General features: G+C 44.6%; 1 protein-coding gene across 2 annotated transcripts in view; it reads left to right on the top strand.

Moving 5' to 3' along the window:
* The window catches only part of epha3 (eph receptor A3), a 71,857-nt gene extending 60,815 nt beyond the window's left edge, over window positions 1-11,042 (top strand). The window contains exons 15-19 of one of the 2 annotated variants that reach the window (XM_079731544.1): window positions 1-99; window positions 853-1,046; window positions 5,720-5,875; window positions 8,387-8,492; window positions 10,515-11,042. The exon at window positions 1-99 is cut by the window's left edge and continues 51 nt beyond it. In XM_079731544.1, coding sequence (XP_079587670.1) covers window positions 1-99; window positions 853-1,046; window positions 5,720-5,875; window positions 8,387-8,465 — 528 coding nt within the window. In that variant the 3' untranslated portion in view covers window positions 8,466-8,492; window positions 10,515-11,042. The remainder of the gene's footprint in view (window positions 100-852; window positions 1,047-5,719; window positions 5,876-8,386; window positions 8,493-10,514) is intronic. The other variant, XM_079731543.1, reaches the window with a different exon arrangement.
* Window positions 11,043-14,312: the final 3,270 nt, after the last annotated feature.

The following is a 14,312-nucleotide window of genomic DNA, read 5'->3' as shown; positions in this document are numbered from 1 at the left end:
AAGTTTACATCCTCCAGTGATGCCTGGAGCTACGGCATCCTGCTCTGGGAAGTGATGTCATACGGCGAGCGGCCCTACTGGGAGATGTCCAATCAGGACGTGAGTACAAGCTCTCACTAACCTCAAACATATCTTGAACATAAAAAAAAAAGAATTATACAATGTAGCAATGGATTCATCACCCATGTTATTACTGAGACTTTAGGAAGGAAAATAGGGGTCATGTTTTTATTGTATTGTATTGATCCAGATATATTGATATGTTTTAAATATATTTCTTGGAGTTGTATTGTTATTTGTATGTTATTTTTTAAATTGATATTGCTGTATTGTATCGAGTGTCCCTCACTTGCTGCTGTGAAAGCCGCATTCCCATCTGCCATGATCTGGCTGATCTTGTCGACACAAGTGTTTTGAATTACTCTTTAAATCACGCATCTAATAAAACGGTTGTGAGATTCTGAATCAAAGAGAGATGTTTTCTCGCTCCTAGCAGGCTGTTACATTTCCTACGAGAGATGAAGCAACATGGTACCCCTACGGTCACCATGTCTCTGCCCATTCTCAGAGATTCTGAAAAAAACATGGATGTGGTTACAAACCTGAAAGCTGTGTCAAGCAGCGATCCCTCATAAACATCCCCCTGTGTGTAAACAGGCTATGGGGGTTGTGTGCGCGTTGTGCCTTTCGTGTAAACACCTTTGATTTGACTCTAGATACAATCGAAACAGAGGAAAAAAAAAAGAGGGTGGCAGGAGCTAGAGATTTCTCTGGCGTAAACAGGGCAACCACCTGATCCCATCTCGCCTCTGATCTCATCTTAAACCGTGCTTCTTGCTTGCCTTCGCCCAGGTGATCAAGGCAGTGGACGAGGGCTACCGCCTGCCCCCGCCCATGGACTGCCCCGCTGCCCTCTACCAACTGATGCTTGACTGCTGGCAGAAGGAGAGGAACAACCGGCCCAAGTTCGAGCACGTCGTCAGCATCCTGGACAAGCTCATCCGCAACCCCGGGACCCTCAAGATCACCGCCAACACAACCTCCAGGTAACATAGAGTATATCATCACACAAGCCGTACCATGGGATGAGTAAGAGCTTTGTTTCAAGTGAGGGAGCGTGCCAGTCGACCGCACATAGCTTTGAAGTCTTCAAAGTCCAGGTTTTGCCTATTGTGTCTGGGACCATCTGTGACTTTGGAATTGACTGACATTTGGCGATTATATGGAATACAATTATTGGCGTAAACAACTTTAAAACAGAGCGTTCTTCCGACAGAGTTTCCTTAATGTATCATTAATTATAGAATGAATGGAATGGTTCATCGTCACTGGTTGGACTTTTTGGATTCTTCTCTTGATGGAAGATTTCCTGCTCTTTTTGCCTACCATTCTCTATTCATATTTTTGCTGTGATTGTAGTTGTCATTAATAATCATCATTTTCTATATTTACACTAGGCCTAATTCTTACAGTTGGCAAGCACAACCAACTTCCTGTCTGTACAGGATGTTATGAAGCACGTCTCCTGCTACGGCAAATTATAGCTGCTGCGTTTTATTTTGGTATGGGTCAAGTCAATGACATACTTAATCGCAGCGGTAATTTTATTTGTGTAATACACAAACTTTTGTATTTATTTATGTATTCATTTGATATTAGGTTTTTCCTTTATTAAATGGTCCATTTCCAGTAGTCAAATGTAAATATTAATGATCTGCTTTTTTAGCAAGGACCACCATGCTCTGATTTAGGGGCTTCCTGAAGCAGGCCTGCCCCATGCAGAGTCAGGGAGCCTGTCCTGGGCAGGGGAGGGAGGGGGAGAGGTCCCTGTGCACTGGGCCTCTCCCAGAATCCGACCGCCGTATTATGGAGACGTCGGAGCTCATAACGTTGACTAATGATTTCTTAAGAAAGTGAAAATAGGTCCCTTGGAGTTCGCGTGTAATTTTCCTGATTGGCTTTTAACACTGGGCAAGCACAGACTTGCTGTGGGGGTGGGAGGGGTGGGGGGGGTGATTTATGGAAACTATGCATTTCTCAGGATATGTGTGTGTGTGTGTGAGTGTGAGAGAGTGTTGTGTGTGCGTGTTTGTGTGTGTGTGAGTGTGAGAGAGTGTTGTGTGTGCGTGTTTGTGTGTGTGAGTGTGTGTGAGAGAGTGTTGTGTGTGCGTGTTTGTGTGTGTGTGTGTGTGAGAGAGTGTTGTCTCTGTGTGTGTGTGTGTGTGTGTGTGTGTGTGTGTGTGTGCATGTGTGTGTGTGCAAATTGTCTTTGTGTGTGTGGGTGTTGTGTGCGCGCGCACACAGCAGGAGCAGCTGCACTCAAGCTCCACACACCTCATTTGTCTCGGCATAGTCATCGTGGTTAATGGAACTACCCCCCTCTCTTCCCCACTCACGCACACACACACATACACACACACACACACCTCACCGCCGTCCGAACAAGCACTGCCCGCCTGGAGGAGGTCTGACACACGTGGTTCTGGACTAATGTTGAGACGGAATAATTCCTCTGCCTGTGTCCTTCGTGTCCTCCTCTGGCCAAGCACTTGCACTTTCTCAGAGTTCATTGATGAGCGAGTCCGCAAATTAAAAAAATGGTCTCATTCCTTGTATCTCCAGCAAAATCGAACCAAAATAAATGATGGATAATGGGGTGTCCATGTATGTGTGTGAATGTATTCGTGTATGTAAGTATGCATGCCTGTATGCCTGTGTATGCATGTAAATATGTGCGTTTGTATGCATGTCTGCAAGTATGCATGTGTACTTGCCTCCAATCTTCTTTCCTCTCCGCTTTTCATCCGTGGAGCCAGACGTGCCAACGGGCACACCGAGCTCCCATCCCAACGGCTACCCTCTCCACGCCGGGCCCCTCGCACCGACACACCGGTTATTCTTTCATTTTCCCCCCACCCCGTCCTCTGCTCCCCTCCGCCTCGCCTTCATCATCACGCTGCTTTGTTCCCGTTCCATCCCCCCGGTTCCCTCCTCTCTCGTCTTAGCGATTGAGCCCGCAGCCTCCGAGACGATTTCTGAGGGTCGGGTGAAAGCTGGAGAGGAATGAAATAAATATCAAAAAAAGTTAAAAGAGAAGAGTTTGGAAAGTGAGGGATGCAAGGTCATCCACAGTTTACCTCTCGGCAGAGCAGGGAGCGGCGGAGTGGGCCGATGAAGATGGAGCTCCTGGAGAAAATCAATACTCGGGGTTTGAACAGCTTGTTTGTGTACACAGACAGCCTAGAACAGTTTTTGGAGGGTTACGGGAGATAAGAGCACCCCCACCACCCATCCTCCCACACACACACACACAACGCACACACACACACACCCCCCCCATCGCCGCTCCCCTGCCCATGCTTACAGGCACCCACTTCTTCGCCCTCATTTCATCCCCCGATCCAACCTTTTCTTTCAGATTCCCTTTATAGAAGATCTTTGATTTCTGTGTGCTTATTTCATCGGAGCAACATTTCCCTTGCAGCCTGCAAACCGGTCGAATCTGCAAGCACATTTTTGCCCTGGAACATGCATCTGGCCCACATCCCATTCAGGAATATTTCCAGCTGGCCGGGTCATGCCAATCAAAAACATTTGTCTAACAACTCCGGATTTCATAGGAGCACCCTATGGGAGAGCCGTTCAGCTATTTTCATAAACAACTAAGGTGGCTGCAACTTATGTCCCACGTTTCGTGGCTCTTATAGGTTGTCTTAGGTTGATGTTCTCTGGGATTGGAATCCTGTCTTTTGATTTGTCCAACAATTATCTGCTGGCCTGTCAATTATATAGGATAAACAACTGACTGCCTATGTCTCTCTCTCTCTCTCTCTCTCTCTCTCTCTCTCTCTCTCTCTCTCTGTCTGCCTGAAACCCCAGAAGGAGCTGCCCTGGGTCTTTTCTGTTGCCATAGTCCCATATTCCACATGCTCACACATGCTGCCTGTGCATTCACTGTACACACACACACACACACGCACACACACACACACACACACACACACACACACACACACACACACACACACACACACACACAGACAAACAGATGAAAACACAGGCATACATGAGCACCAGACACAAACACACACACACACACACACACGCAAGCAAGCAGATGCATCCATGAATACACACATACACAATTGGAGAAACCCAAAACAAAGTCAAAAATTAGCATACACAGCACATTAAGCCAACCTCCGACACACACTCCAACATGTTTCTGACCTTCCTGACAGTGCAAATAAGTTAGACGGGAGTGGACTTCCCTGTATGCTAATGAGTTTATTTACACAGCTATGAATAGTATTTCCCAAGAGACACCAATACCCTGGTTTCCGTGTCCTGTCCCCAGCGACTCCACAGGATCTATTCCCTGGGGGTATCCCCCGACTGCTGTGTCTCTGCGAGCATGTTTTCAGTGCATCATATCAAGTGTCTGTGTCTGATATGCCCAACACTTGTGTCTTACCAAACAGGCCCCAATGACCCACTTTTAAATATGGTTCATCTCGATCAGTACATCTGCACTCATGCATGAACGGAAATTTGGTATATTGGAAAACTCTGGTGTTCCTGTCTCTGTTGTTATTATTGTCAGTTATTATGTTCAAAGTTATCTCTCTTTATAAGCTCTGACAGTCTTTCTAATGAAAAACGGTAATCATAACAGTCATGATATGGTTGTGTGTAATCTACTTTTTAGTGAGTAACAATTTAATTACTACTGCCTCTCCTTTCTGGATCGAGGAGTGATGGTTGTTTACTCTTAAGTCAGCTGAGCACTTCATTTGATTGATTTTAAACTTGTCAACATAAAAATAATGTGGCCCAGTGCAGTATGCATGGAGTGTGAATACAATTAAGCTGAAGTCGACCATGGTTACTTACTACTTATCATTATTCTGAGTGCATGTTATATGAATTATTTCTGTCTGACGCCCACTACTCGAAGTCAAAGACCATAAACCACACATTGCGTTTGGAGTACATACAGGAAAGGCATTTTCACGAGCGTTTCTGCAGGTAGTTTTATAGCTACATGTCTTAACCATGCAAATGTGTTTTTTATGATGTAAAAATTGTCAATACAATGTTAGACTTTTTTTTTTTTGCTTTCCCACTCTCATTCCTTGCTCATCCATCCAAAACACTGTACACTTGTGCGTTCCCCGCAAATCTACTGAACAATTTTGTACAATCTACACAGAGTGACGTTAGCCTGGTCCTACCAGACTCTCACACTTAATTTCATTGGCACAGAGAGTCTGGACCCACTCAATGTACTAACGTTAACTCACTTGAAGGCAGGTGTCTGTTGAAGTTTAAAACTATTGGATCTGCCCAGTGCCATTCTGGATCTGCCTTAACCAATCGCTAACGTTTGGTCGTGACGTATGTCATGCACCGGTACCGGCCGGGAATCGCGTTGCGCGCAGGCTGTAAACAAACCAAACACCATGCGTGAAGCTGTCCGTCAACGATAGCTGACTTTAACGTCTCAGCCACTCCCTCTGTTCGCTGTTTGGACGCACAAAATTTGGACGGAGAAAACACGCGAATATACCGCAAACCCAGACGTAGTACTGAAGGGAAATGGAAATTGAGAGGAAGTACAGTGATGTATATAATCAACTTAATCAACTGGGGTTTAAATGTTGCGATATCTGTCGAACATGCCACAGGTTTAACACATGCGACCCTTCTTATCTCCCAGGCCAACCAATCAACTGCTGGAACAGAGCACCTCAGAGGCGACATCGTGGGACACCGTAGGAGACTGGATGGATGGAATGAGGACGCTGCCTTGCAAGGAAGCCTTCTCTGGTGTTTGCTACAGCTCCTGTGACACCATGCCCAAGACCTCCACAGAGTAAGGACCATTGGCATAATGCCAAACATACACATGACACACAGATGACCGACATCGTGTTTTCCCGGTTTTACTCAGTAATCCGTGCCCAGAATTCAGAGCGTTTAAAGTGCTTGAAAACTGCCCCAACCAACGCCAGCATCGAGCCGTTGTGTCATACCCATCACTGCGTGTTGGCTGTTGTTGTGGTGTTGGCCCACTCCAACCCACTTTCTAATGTTAGGTGTTGGTGTTTGTTGGGACTTCAGCTTAAGCTGCAAGTACGTCAAGGGCTTCACAGGGTAAAAGTACTCCTTAGGAACTGGACAAAGTTCTTGACTTGTACCACAATCTGTGTCTGTTGCTAAAAAGGAAGTGCCAGACATTAAATGAGGCTGCGTATGGTAGCACAGAGAGACTTATGCTTTAGAGCATTTTTATTTTAGTTACAATTGATCTGTATCGGGCCAGAGCACGATTGCCCGCTCTCTCCACTCTTTGCACCAAGTGCACCTAGTTGTTTGACCTGCCGATAAACACATAAGTATTTGTTTATGTTGTCACTCTAGTGTAGAAAAGCCCGCACATCAAGTTCCCAAGTCAATACAATGGAGTAGACCTTCCCACTACGCCTAGTATCCTTGATAATTTAGAGACAATGATAAGAACCACCACCCCTATCACCTGGCTCCTGCATTATCAGCTAAGGATGTGCAGTTGGCTCTTGAGGGTGGCACTTATATATAAGTTAGGGTAAAGTTTACATGTTGTTTATTTGAGTGATACAGAATGAGTACGACAAGTGGATGCATTGCGCAACATTTTGAGAGAGCTGTCCCAAAACAGGCAGAGAAATAACATGTTGGGCAACTGCACCCTTCAGAGAAACGCCACTAAGACATTGAATGTGGCTATGCGGTTATTTGAAAATGTGTCAACACACAATTTGCAAACAGTGGAATGAAATGCGAGCTCACATACTTTGTCTCCATATGTCTGGCCCTGCATCAGCTCTGTCGCTAGCTCTCTCTCACCCTGTATTGCAACAACGTGACAACCATTGCAGTTTGACAGAACGTAGGAGGCTGGCTCTGGGTCCTGAATGTGCTCTCTTTAATTCACTCATTCTTCACAAACAGAGACTTAGTTATGGCATAACTTTCAAAGGCAGAGACTTATTCTTAAAATGCTAGAAATAATAAATCATAGAGCAAATAAACACATCTGCACCACTGTGTTTTTTATGCACACACGTCAGCACGTGTAAGAAGGAAGAGTGCATGGGGATCAAATTAATTTGTGGATGCAATACAGTATGCTTGGCCCATCAGAAGGCTCTCCTGCGTTTAAGCAGGGAGAAGTACGCTGAGACAGAATGGGGCTGGCCAGCTGGTTTGCTAATTGTGTTGGGATGTGACATTTTGAATAATAGGACGAGGATAATCAGCGTGATCAAAGCATCCATAGGTAGGAGGGTGGAGGTATGGTGGTGGTGAAGGATCAAGGCCAGAGGACAGTATCGCCTTTCCTCTGAGCCCTCGCCTCCGACATTTAATCATGGGATGTGCTTGATCACAGAGTGTGTCCCCTGCCAATTTGCTGTCAGTAACAGGAAAGAGAGCTTGCACTGCAGACTTTTAAGAAAATGACATGGCTATTGACAGCCTAAGTCACAGATGTGACTTTGACCCTAAATGGATCATTTCATACATGGCTATTTCCCTTGCCGATGCAAAATTGGATCAGTGCAGTATCCAATCGAGTGAAGGCCGGGGCTAACACAGCTGAGGCTAGCTCAGCTACAGACTAAATGCCATTACAAGGCCCGTCCTGGCCTTGGCCTGCGCTTTGCATTGCTTTATTGATTTGTGAAGTCTTAATTCAGCGCTTGTTATTCAGCACAAGGCCATGACCATTCATGACCTTCAACTCAACTCATCCCACACAGCTGTTCTGTTCTGATTGATCTGTTCTGAGCGCTTTATAGTCTGGAAGCAAACAGATCAGTGCAGGTAAATCAAAGGCCCAGCCCTTTCAGACAAAATGCCGTGCCATAATAATGGCATAAAAAGGTGTAATGTTTTTGTTATGCATAACACACTGTCTGGCATAAACAATATTGTGATGTTTGTTGTTCTGTTTATCTCTTTGTTTACATCTTTTTTTGTTGTTTACGTTGCTCTACATTTGTCATACGTCATTGTTATTTAATCTTGCAAAGACTGTTTGGTTGTTGGTTTGCATATCATATTCACCTTCATCACATAATGTCTTTGGTTCCCAAAATCACTTCCACATATGGATTCAAAACAAATTAGCTCAATCAAGGGAAAGATCCACCCAATTGGAAGAAGCAACGTCTAAATACCATTTAGGAACCCTTTGGACCAGTAACGACACACCACACACATCAGAAATCGGCTCCAAAGACGTTCTCAGACTCCAGGACACATCACCATACATAGCTGAATGCTACATGCTCCAGTTGACTGCCTGTGCTAACCTCACTGGGTCCCCGATGTGTCTCGGTAGAATGGTTGTGACCGAGGTCCACATCACTCCCGCCTCCTGCCCCGAATGGGAGCCGTCCATGGGGATGACCACTCTCTAGCCACTCCTCCTCCTCTGGCTCTGGATGGTGGGTGGAGATAAAAACAGCCCCCCCCGCCCTTCCCCCCTCCCTCGCAACCCCACCCCGTTCCCCGTCTCCTCCACCTAATCCTCTCTCCTTCGACTATTTAATCTGCCACAACCGCTCATGGGCTTTCATCCGCATGACCCTTTCAAAATTGATGGCTTGGTTTGGGAAAACATCTCAGTGTTTCCTTCCACACAACCTCGTCTACATGTTTGGAGTAATTGCGTAACTTTTACATGACCTTATTTATCAGTCTGCTAAGTGATTCTTTTATTAAATTTATTCAAATGTATTACAAATATAGTAGAATATAAAGGGAAAGTCAGATGTGTCAAGTGTCACATGATTAACGTATAGACCAAATATGTTGAAAAAGTATGGTTTGTAACCTGTAGAGTATAACACCAATGAATGCAGCACTATTGCACAGAACAAATTTAATAATTAATGAATTATAAAAGTTATATTCCAAAGTTTTGAAAGTGCACTTCAGGGTCCAGTGGAACCCCAGCCATTGATTTTGGGTCTATATTGCAGAGTCGTTTGGCGACTGCCCATCAGTGTGTTTCCCATAACATAATTGGCAACGTCTCAATCCAGCTCTGCCCGTCAGCAAACCAAACCGACTGCTTGCATTACCGTATTTCGATTGCAACAGTGTGGCGCATTATTTGTACCGCTACAATGCTTTTTACTAATACAATCCCCGAGTGAACATCGCAAACGAGCCCCCAAAAGCTCTGCATCACCTCTACTGCATTTGGAAAGAAGGAACGTGCGCTTGTGTGTGTGTGTGTGTGTGTATATGTCTGTCTGCATCTATATTTTATCCATTGGTCTAAAAAGCGATCTCCTCACACAAGAAATACTATCAAAGTGATCCACGCGAGCTCATCCCGTTAACTGCATACTAATGTGTTTTACAGTCAACGCACGCAACTTACTGCAATCGTTACATGAGCCCCTTCTTGCTGCGTCGCATTTATCTACAGCCGAATCTTATCTCATCGTACTGGGTGCTGCTCTGCCCGCCCCCCCCCCCCCCCCCCCAGGTGACCCCCTTTTCTACCCCGGTGCAGAAATACACGTTAGCGTGATATGTATCGCACACAGGACACTTCACTGTTTTATCCCCGCGGCTGCGTTTCTGCGTGCCATTGTCTGCCAATGACAGCGGCATAATAGCAGCTGTCGGCGTAGCCCCCAACCCGCCCCCCAGGCCGATGGAGTATGTACGGCGACTCATGACCCCCCCCCCCCCCGCGCCTTTTGATCTAATAGCGGCCCGGTGGCCTTCTGCACCGACGTGGCCGTCCTGTGAGTGACGGATGAAAGGGCGGATGCGGGGGGCGGAGCAGAGCAGTGCCGGGTGCATGTCATTAATGTCACACGAGATGTCACGTCTTCACGTTGGGCTAATGTCATTTTCTATCTCCCCGTCTCACTTGTTCTTCCTCCCTGTCTGTCCCTCTCCCTCTGGGTCTCTGTTTATCTCTCTGTGCGTGTCCCCCTGTCCCTCTCTGCATCTCTCTCTGTCTCCCTCTCGCTCTCTCTATCTGGCCCCATCCCTCCTCGTCCCTTGCTCTCTCTCGCTCCGTATCTTTCATTCCCTCTCTGCCTCAATGTCTTTCTCTCTCTCTTTCTCTCTGTCTCTCCCTATCTCGCTCCCTATCTATCGCTCTCTCTCTCTCTCTCTCTCTCTCTCTCTCTCTCTCTCTCTCTCTCTCTCTCTCTCTCTCGCTCTCTCTCTATATATGTCCCTCTCTCTGTGTGTGTCTCTGTCTCTCTCTATATATATCTGTCTCTCTGTTTATGTGTCTCTGTCTCTCTATGTCCCCCTCTCTCTCTCTCTCTCTCTCTCTCTCTCTCTCTCTCTCTCTCTCTCTCTCTCTCTCTCTCTCTATATATATATGTCTCTGTCTCTGTCTCTCTCTGTCTCTCAATGTCCCTCTCTCTCTCTGTGTGTCACTCTCTGTCTCTCTCTCTCTCGCTCTGTCTCCCCGTCCCTCCCGCTCTCCAAAGGGATCTGAAGAAGGCCGGAGGAACCCTTGGCGGCTCTCAGAAGAACATTGTGAGCAGCCTGAAAGCATCCCTGGACACCCACACCAAGAACTGCCCCGTGCCGGTTTAACATCATCACAGCAACACAAAAGACAAGCATGTGTACAAAAAAGGAACAAGAACAATACTAAAAGGTTGAGCAATGGCGGCGCGGCCCAGCCTGGTCTGTCGGGACCCACCGGGTCGGAGGGGCGGGGCTTACCTGCTCTGCCAACACAGTGGCCATCACCATGGAGATAAAACACTGAAAAAGATTGAATGTAGTAATGAGAGAGGGTCGACATTTATATATATATAAAAATATATAGATATATAAATATACATCTATAGATCTATATGTTTATATGTATATATCGGTCCAGTCAAATATGATGTCATAACCCGGGTCGCCGGGGTAACAGGGATCCAGCAAAAGTCCTGCCAGCTTGTTAAAGCTCGCCGACTCCTGAAGCGACTAACTTGTCCACGATGAGAGGCCTTACGGACACAAAGCGGAAGAGAGAAGCGGGGGGGGGAAAGACAATGTGCCAAGGAGTGTTGTTGTTGTTGTGTGTGTGTGTGTGGGGTGGGGCGGGGCTTGGGACAGGGTGTTTTGTTATTGCCCCTGTGATCTGCAACCTGAAGAGGAAAGTCACCGGCCCCTCTTGTCCAATCCATAAAGGGACGGATCTTGTGATGCCTTGCATAAAAGATGGCGGCAGACAGCAGCAGCACTGGCTGCGGCAGCGGCGGCTCTGGAATGTTCTCCTGGCCGGACGTTGAGCCGAGGGGGGGGGGGGGGGGGGGGGGGGTGAGGTTTCGGTCTACCGGTCATCTGAGAACCCTAGATCACCATATAACCACATACACACAGCTAGATTAATAACGAAGCCATTTTACGTTGTAGCTCTAGCCTCTGCAATATTTTACACAACGGGTGTGCCATTTGAAGCAATAATTCTACTAATAATAATCATTATAATCGTATTGTCTCATCCATATAGCCCATGCATCTGTCTGTCACATGTATATCGTGTGTCAAAACGGTGTGCTTTCAAACGCACAGGAACTAAAGTCACACTTCAAACACCACTAGCATTGTTGAGAGGGACTGAATGAGAGGGGATGACAGGTCAAGGGATAGTGGAAGCGAGGAAGAGTATGGAAAAGGACTCATGTTCAGCCAAGATGCAATAGTGTGTATGTTACGATTATGTACTGAAACCAACCAACCATGCACACATCTTTTCAATGTTTATTTGCCTCTTTTTACCCCGACAGTAATTTAAAAGCCTGTGGATAATGAAATGTTCATACTATCTGCTGTGATAGATTGACTTCAGTAATCCAGTCCTTTTTGGTTGTTTTGTTTTCTGTGCAAATGATTTCACGTGTGGGAATGATTCATTAACATCATTGAAAACTCTTTTGAGACCTCTTCTAAACTAAGTTTTAAAATCAGGTGCTCATCAAGTACACTGTTTTGAAATCACTTTGAGAGGCTTGGATATAAATAATTCATATGCAGGATTCTTGCAGTTCTCCAAATATATGATATTCGGTCTCTGTGGAGCTCAAAGACATTCATTCAATAACTGTTCTTTGAGCAAATACAGCATGGACTATTGTCTTTGGACAGGTTTAAGAAAGACTCAGATAAAGAAAGGTTTTCTGAATGAAGTCATAAGGAAAGTGAAAGAGATGGATTACTCCCAGTTGCCGCTAAGACGTGTATTTCACCAGGAACTTCTCTTTCTTCTGTTTACTGTTGTCTGTAAAAAAAAAAAAAAAGCAAAAAAAACAACATATACAGTATGTCTTTGTTTTGAGACGTCCGTCCTGACTACCGATGAGATTAATAAGGGAATATCACTGACAACATATTTTTTTTATATAGTTGGTCCAGCTTAGGCGTGTGCCAAGATCTTCCTTCCAAATGATTCAGTGTTCAAAACAGTTTCAAGTGGCTGTCTGATGTTACGCCATGCAGCATATCTATACAGGTTAACACGTAGAAAAAACCTGGATCTACGGCAACGTGATACTTGGTGCAATGCAGCGCTGTTGGCAGAGTACTTTCATCTTCGCACTTACAGGACATTGACGTCATTGTATGTTTTTTTTTCTTTTTGTCAACATGCCCAATGTAACGACCAAAAAAATGCAACAATGTTGTACTCGTACGTCAGTATTGTTTAACAAACGGCAGGTTTTGTGTGCAAGGAAGATACCGGGCAGTGGTTTGTTATTATAAGAAGGGGCAAACATGGTATTATGTTGGCCCCGTTCTCTCTAATCCACTATTTAAGCACTTTGCTTTCATTTCTTGTTTTCGTCCTATTGCTGCTGCAGAGCATAACTGGTAGTCAAGTCCCAAGCATTTTCCCTGTTCACGTGATTTGAAGCCAGGGAACAGAGAAGATTTGTATGCTTCTGAGGAAAATGTGTGTTGCTGTTATGTACTCAAATTAGCGTGTGCATAATGTACAAAATACTAATAACGATAACAAAATGAAGAAGGATAACAGTAGCGAGTCATGGAGACCACCACATGACCACCCCTTTGTACAAATGTTACTATGTATAAAAGAGTGAACAAAAAAGTGCAACATTTTTAATTAAAAAAAGAGATTTTTTTATTATATCTTATTTTGAGTTATAATTGTTGTCTGGTGTTTTTTTTCTTTTCTACAATAAAAAAGCAATTATGGTTTCATTATTTATTTGTTAACATTCTACAGTGCATCGTAACCGTTTTTCAGGTAATATATTCATAAGTTATGTGGCAGCGCTATGTGTCATTCTTGTTTTTACTTACTTTACAAAATGGTTGACATTTGAAAGAGCAATACTGTTATGCAACTGACCTTCCTTTTCTTCCTACAGACCTACCTGTCTGTCCCTGGTGGACGTTTGTGTGTGTGTGTGTGTGTGTGTGTGTGTTTGTCACGATGTCAGTGTGCGTGATTGTGTGTTGATGTGTGTGAGAGGGGTTGGGGTGGGTGGGTGGGGGCTTGGGTGTGCGTTGTGTGTGCATGAAAACATAGATTGCCTTGTCTAACTAATGTAAAACAATTTGTAGTGGAAACATTTATATTTTTATAATAAATATTTTCAAAATATTTTACAAAAACAAGATGTGTGAGACTTGATATGTCCCAAAGCAGATTTCAACACCGTGTGTAAGCAGTTTAATTCTCCTTAACTATAGCCAAGCACACATGTTGTCCTATTCATTATACCATTGAACATCATTCTGAAAAAAAGACATAAACACATCTACATTTTAGTACAAAATCCAATGTAAGTTGGGCCTCCAAAAAAAAAAGTGAATTGTACTTAATTATCAATGACACTGGTCGACTGCCCTTTTAATTACGCAAAAGTGTTGAATATCATCAAACGCAAATCAGCAAAATATTTTGGTTGTTTACCCCCATAATAAGACATTGCCTTTTTCATGTCTCTATAAACACAGCAGTTGCTGCAAAGCCGCACACTTTCTAAATAATCTTTAAAGTGGTTACCCAGAGAAAAAGTAAGGGCTGTAAGAATTTGTCACATGATTATTCAATCATAAAAAGCGCATGGCTCAGGTTAAAAATGAAAACATTCAAGAATGATTAATTCATGCAACCAAATGCGAACACAGATGAGGGCAAACCGTGTCACTGCTTCTGCACATGATCCTATACTTGCTCATGTTAACCCAATCAAGGATAAAGTTTTGCTTTGAAGATCTAGCGTTCGGTACAGAATGCGAGTTGGCCAAGAAGAGTT

Source organism: Pollachius pollachius (assembly GCF_949987615.1).
Source record: "Pollachius pollachius genome assembly, chromosome: 3".
Classification (NCBI taxonomy): domain Eukaryota; kingdom Metazoa; phylum Chordata; class Actinopteri; order Gadiformes; family Gadidae; genus Pollachius; species Pollachius pollachius.
The sequence above is the reverse complement of the archived record's forward strand: the minus strand, read 5'-3'. Positions and strand labels throughout refer to the sequence as shown.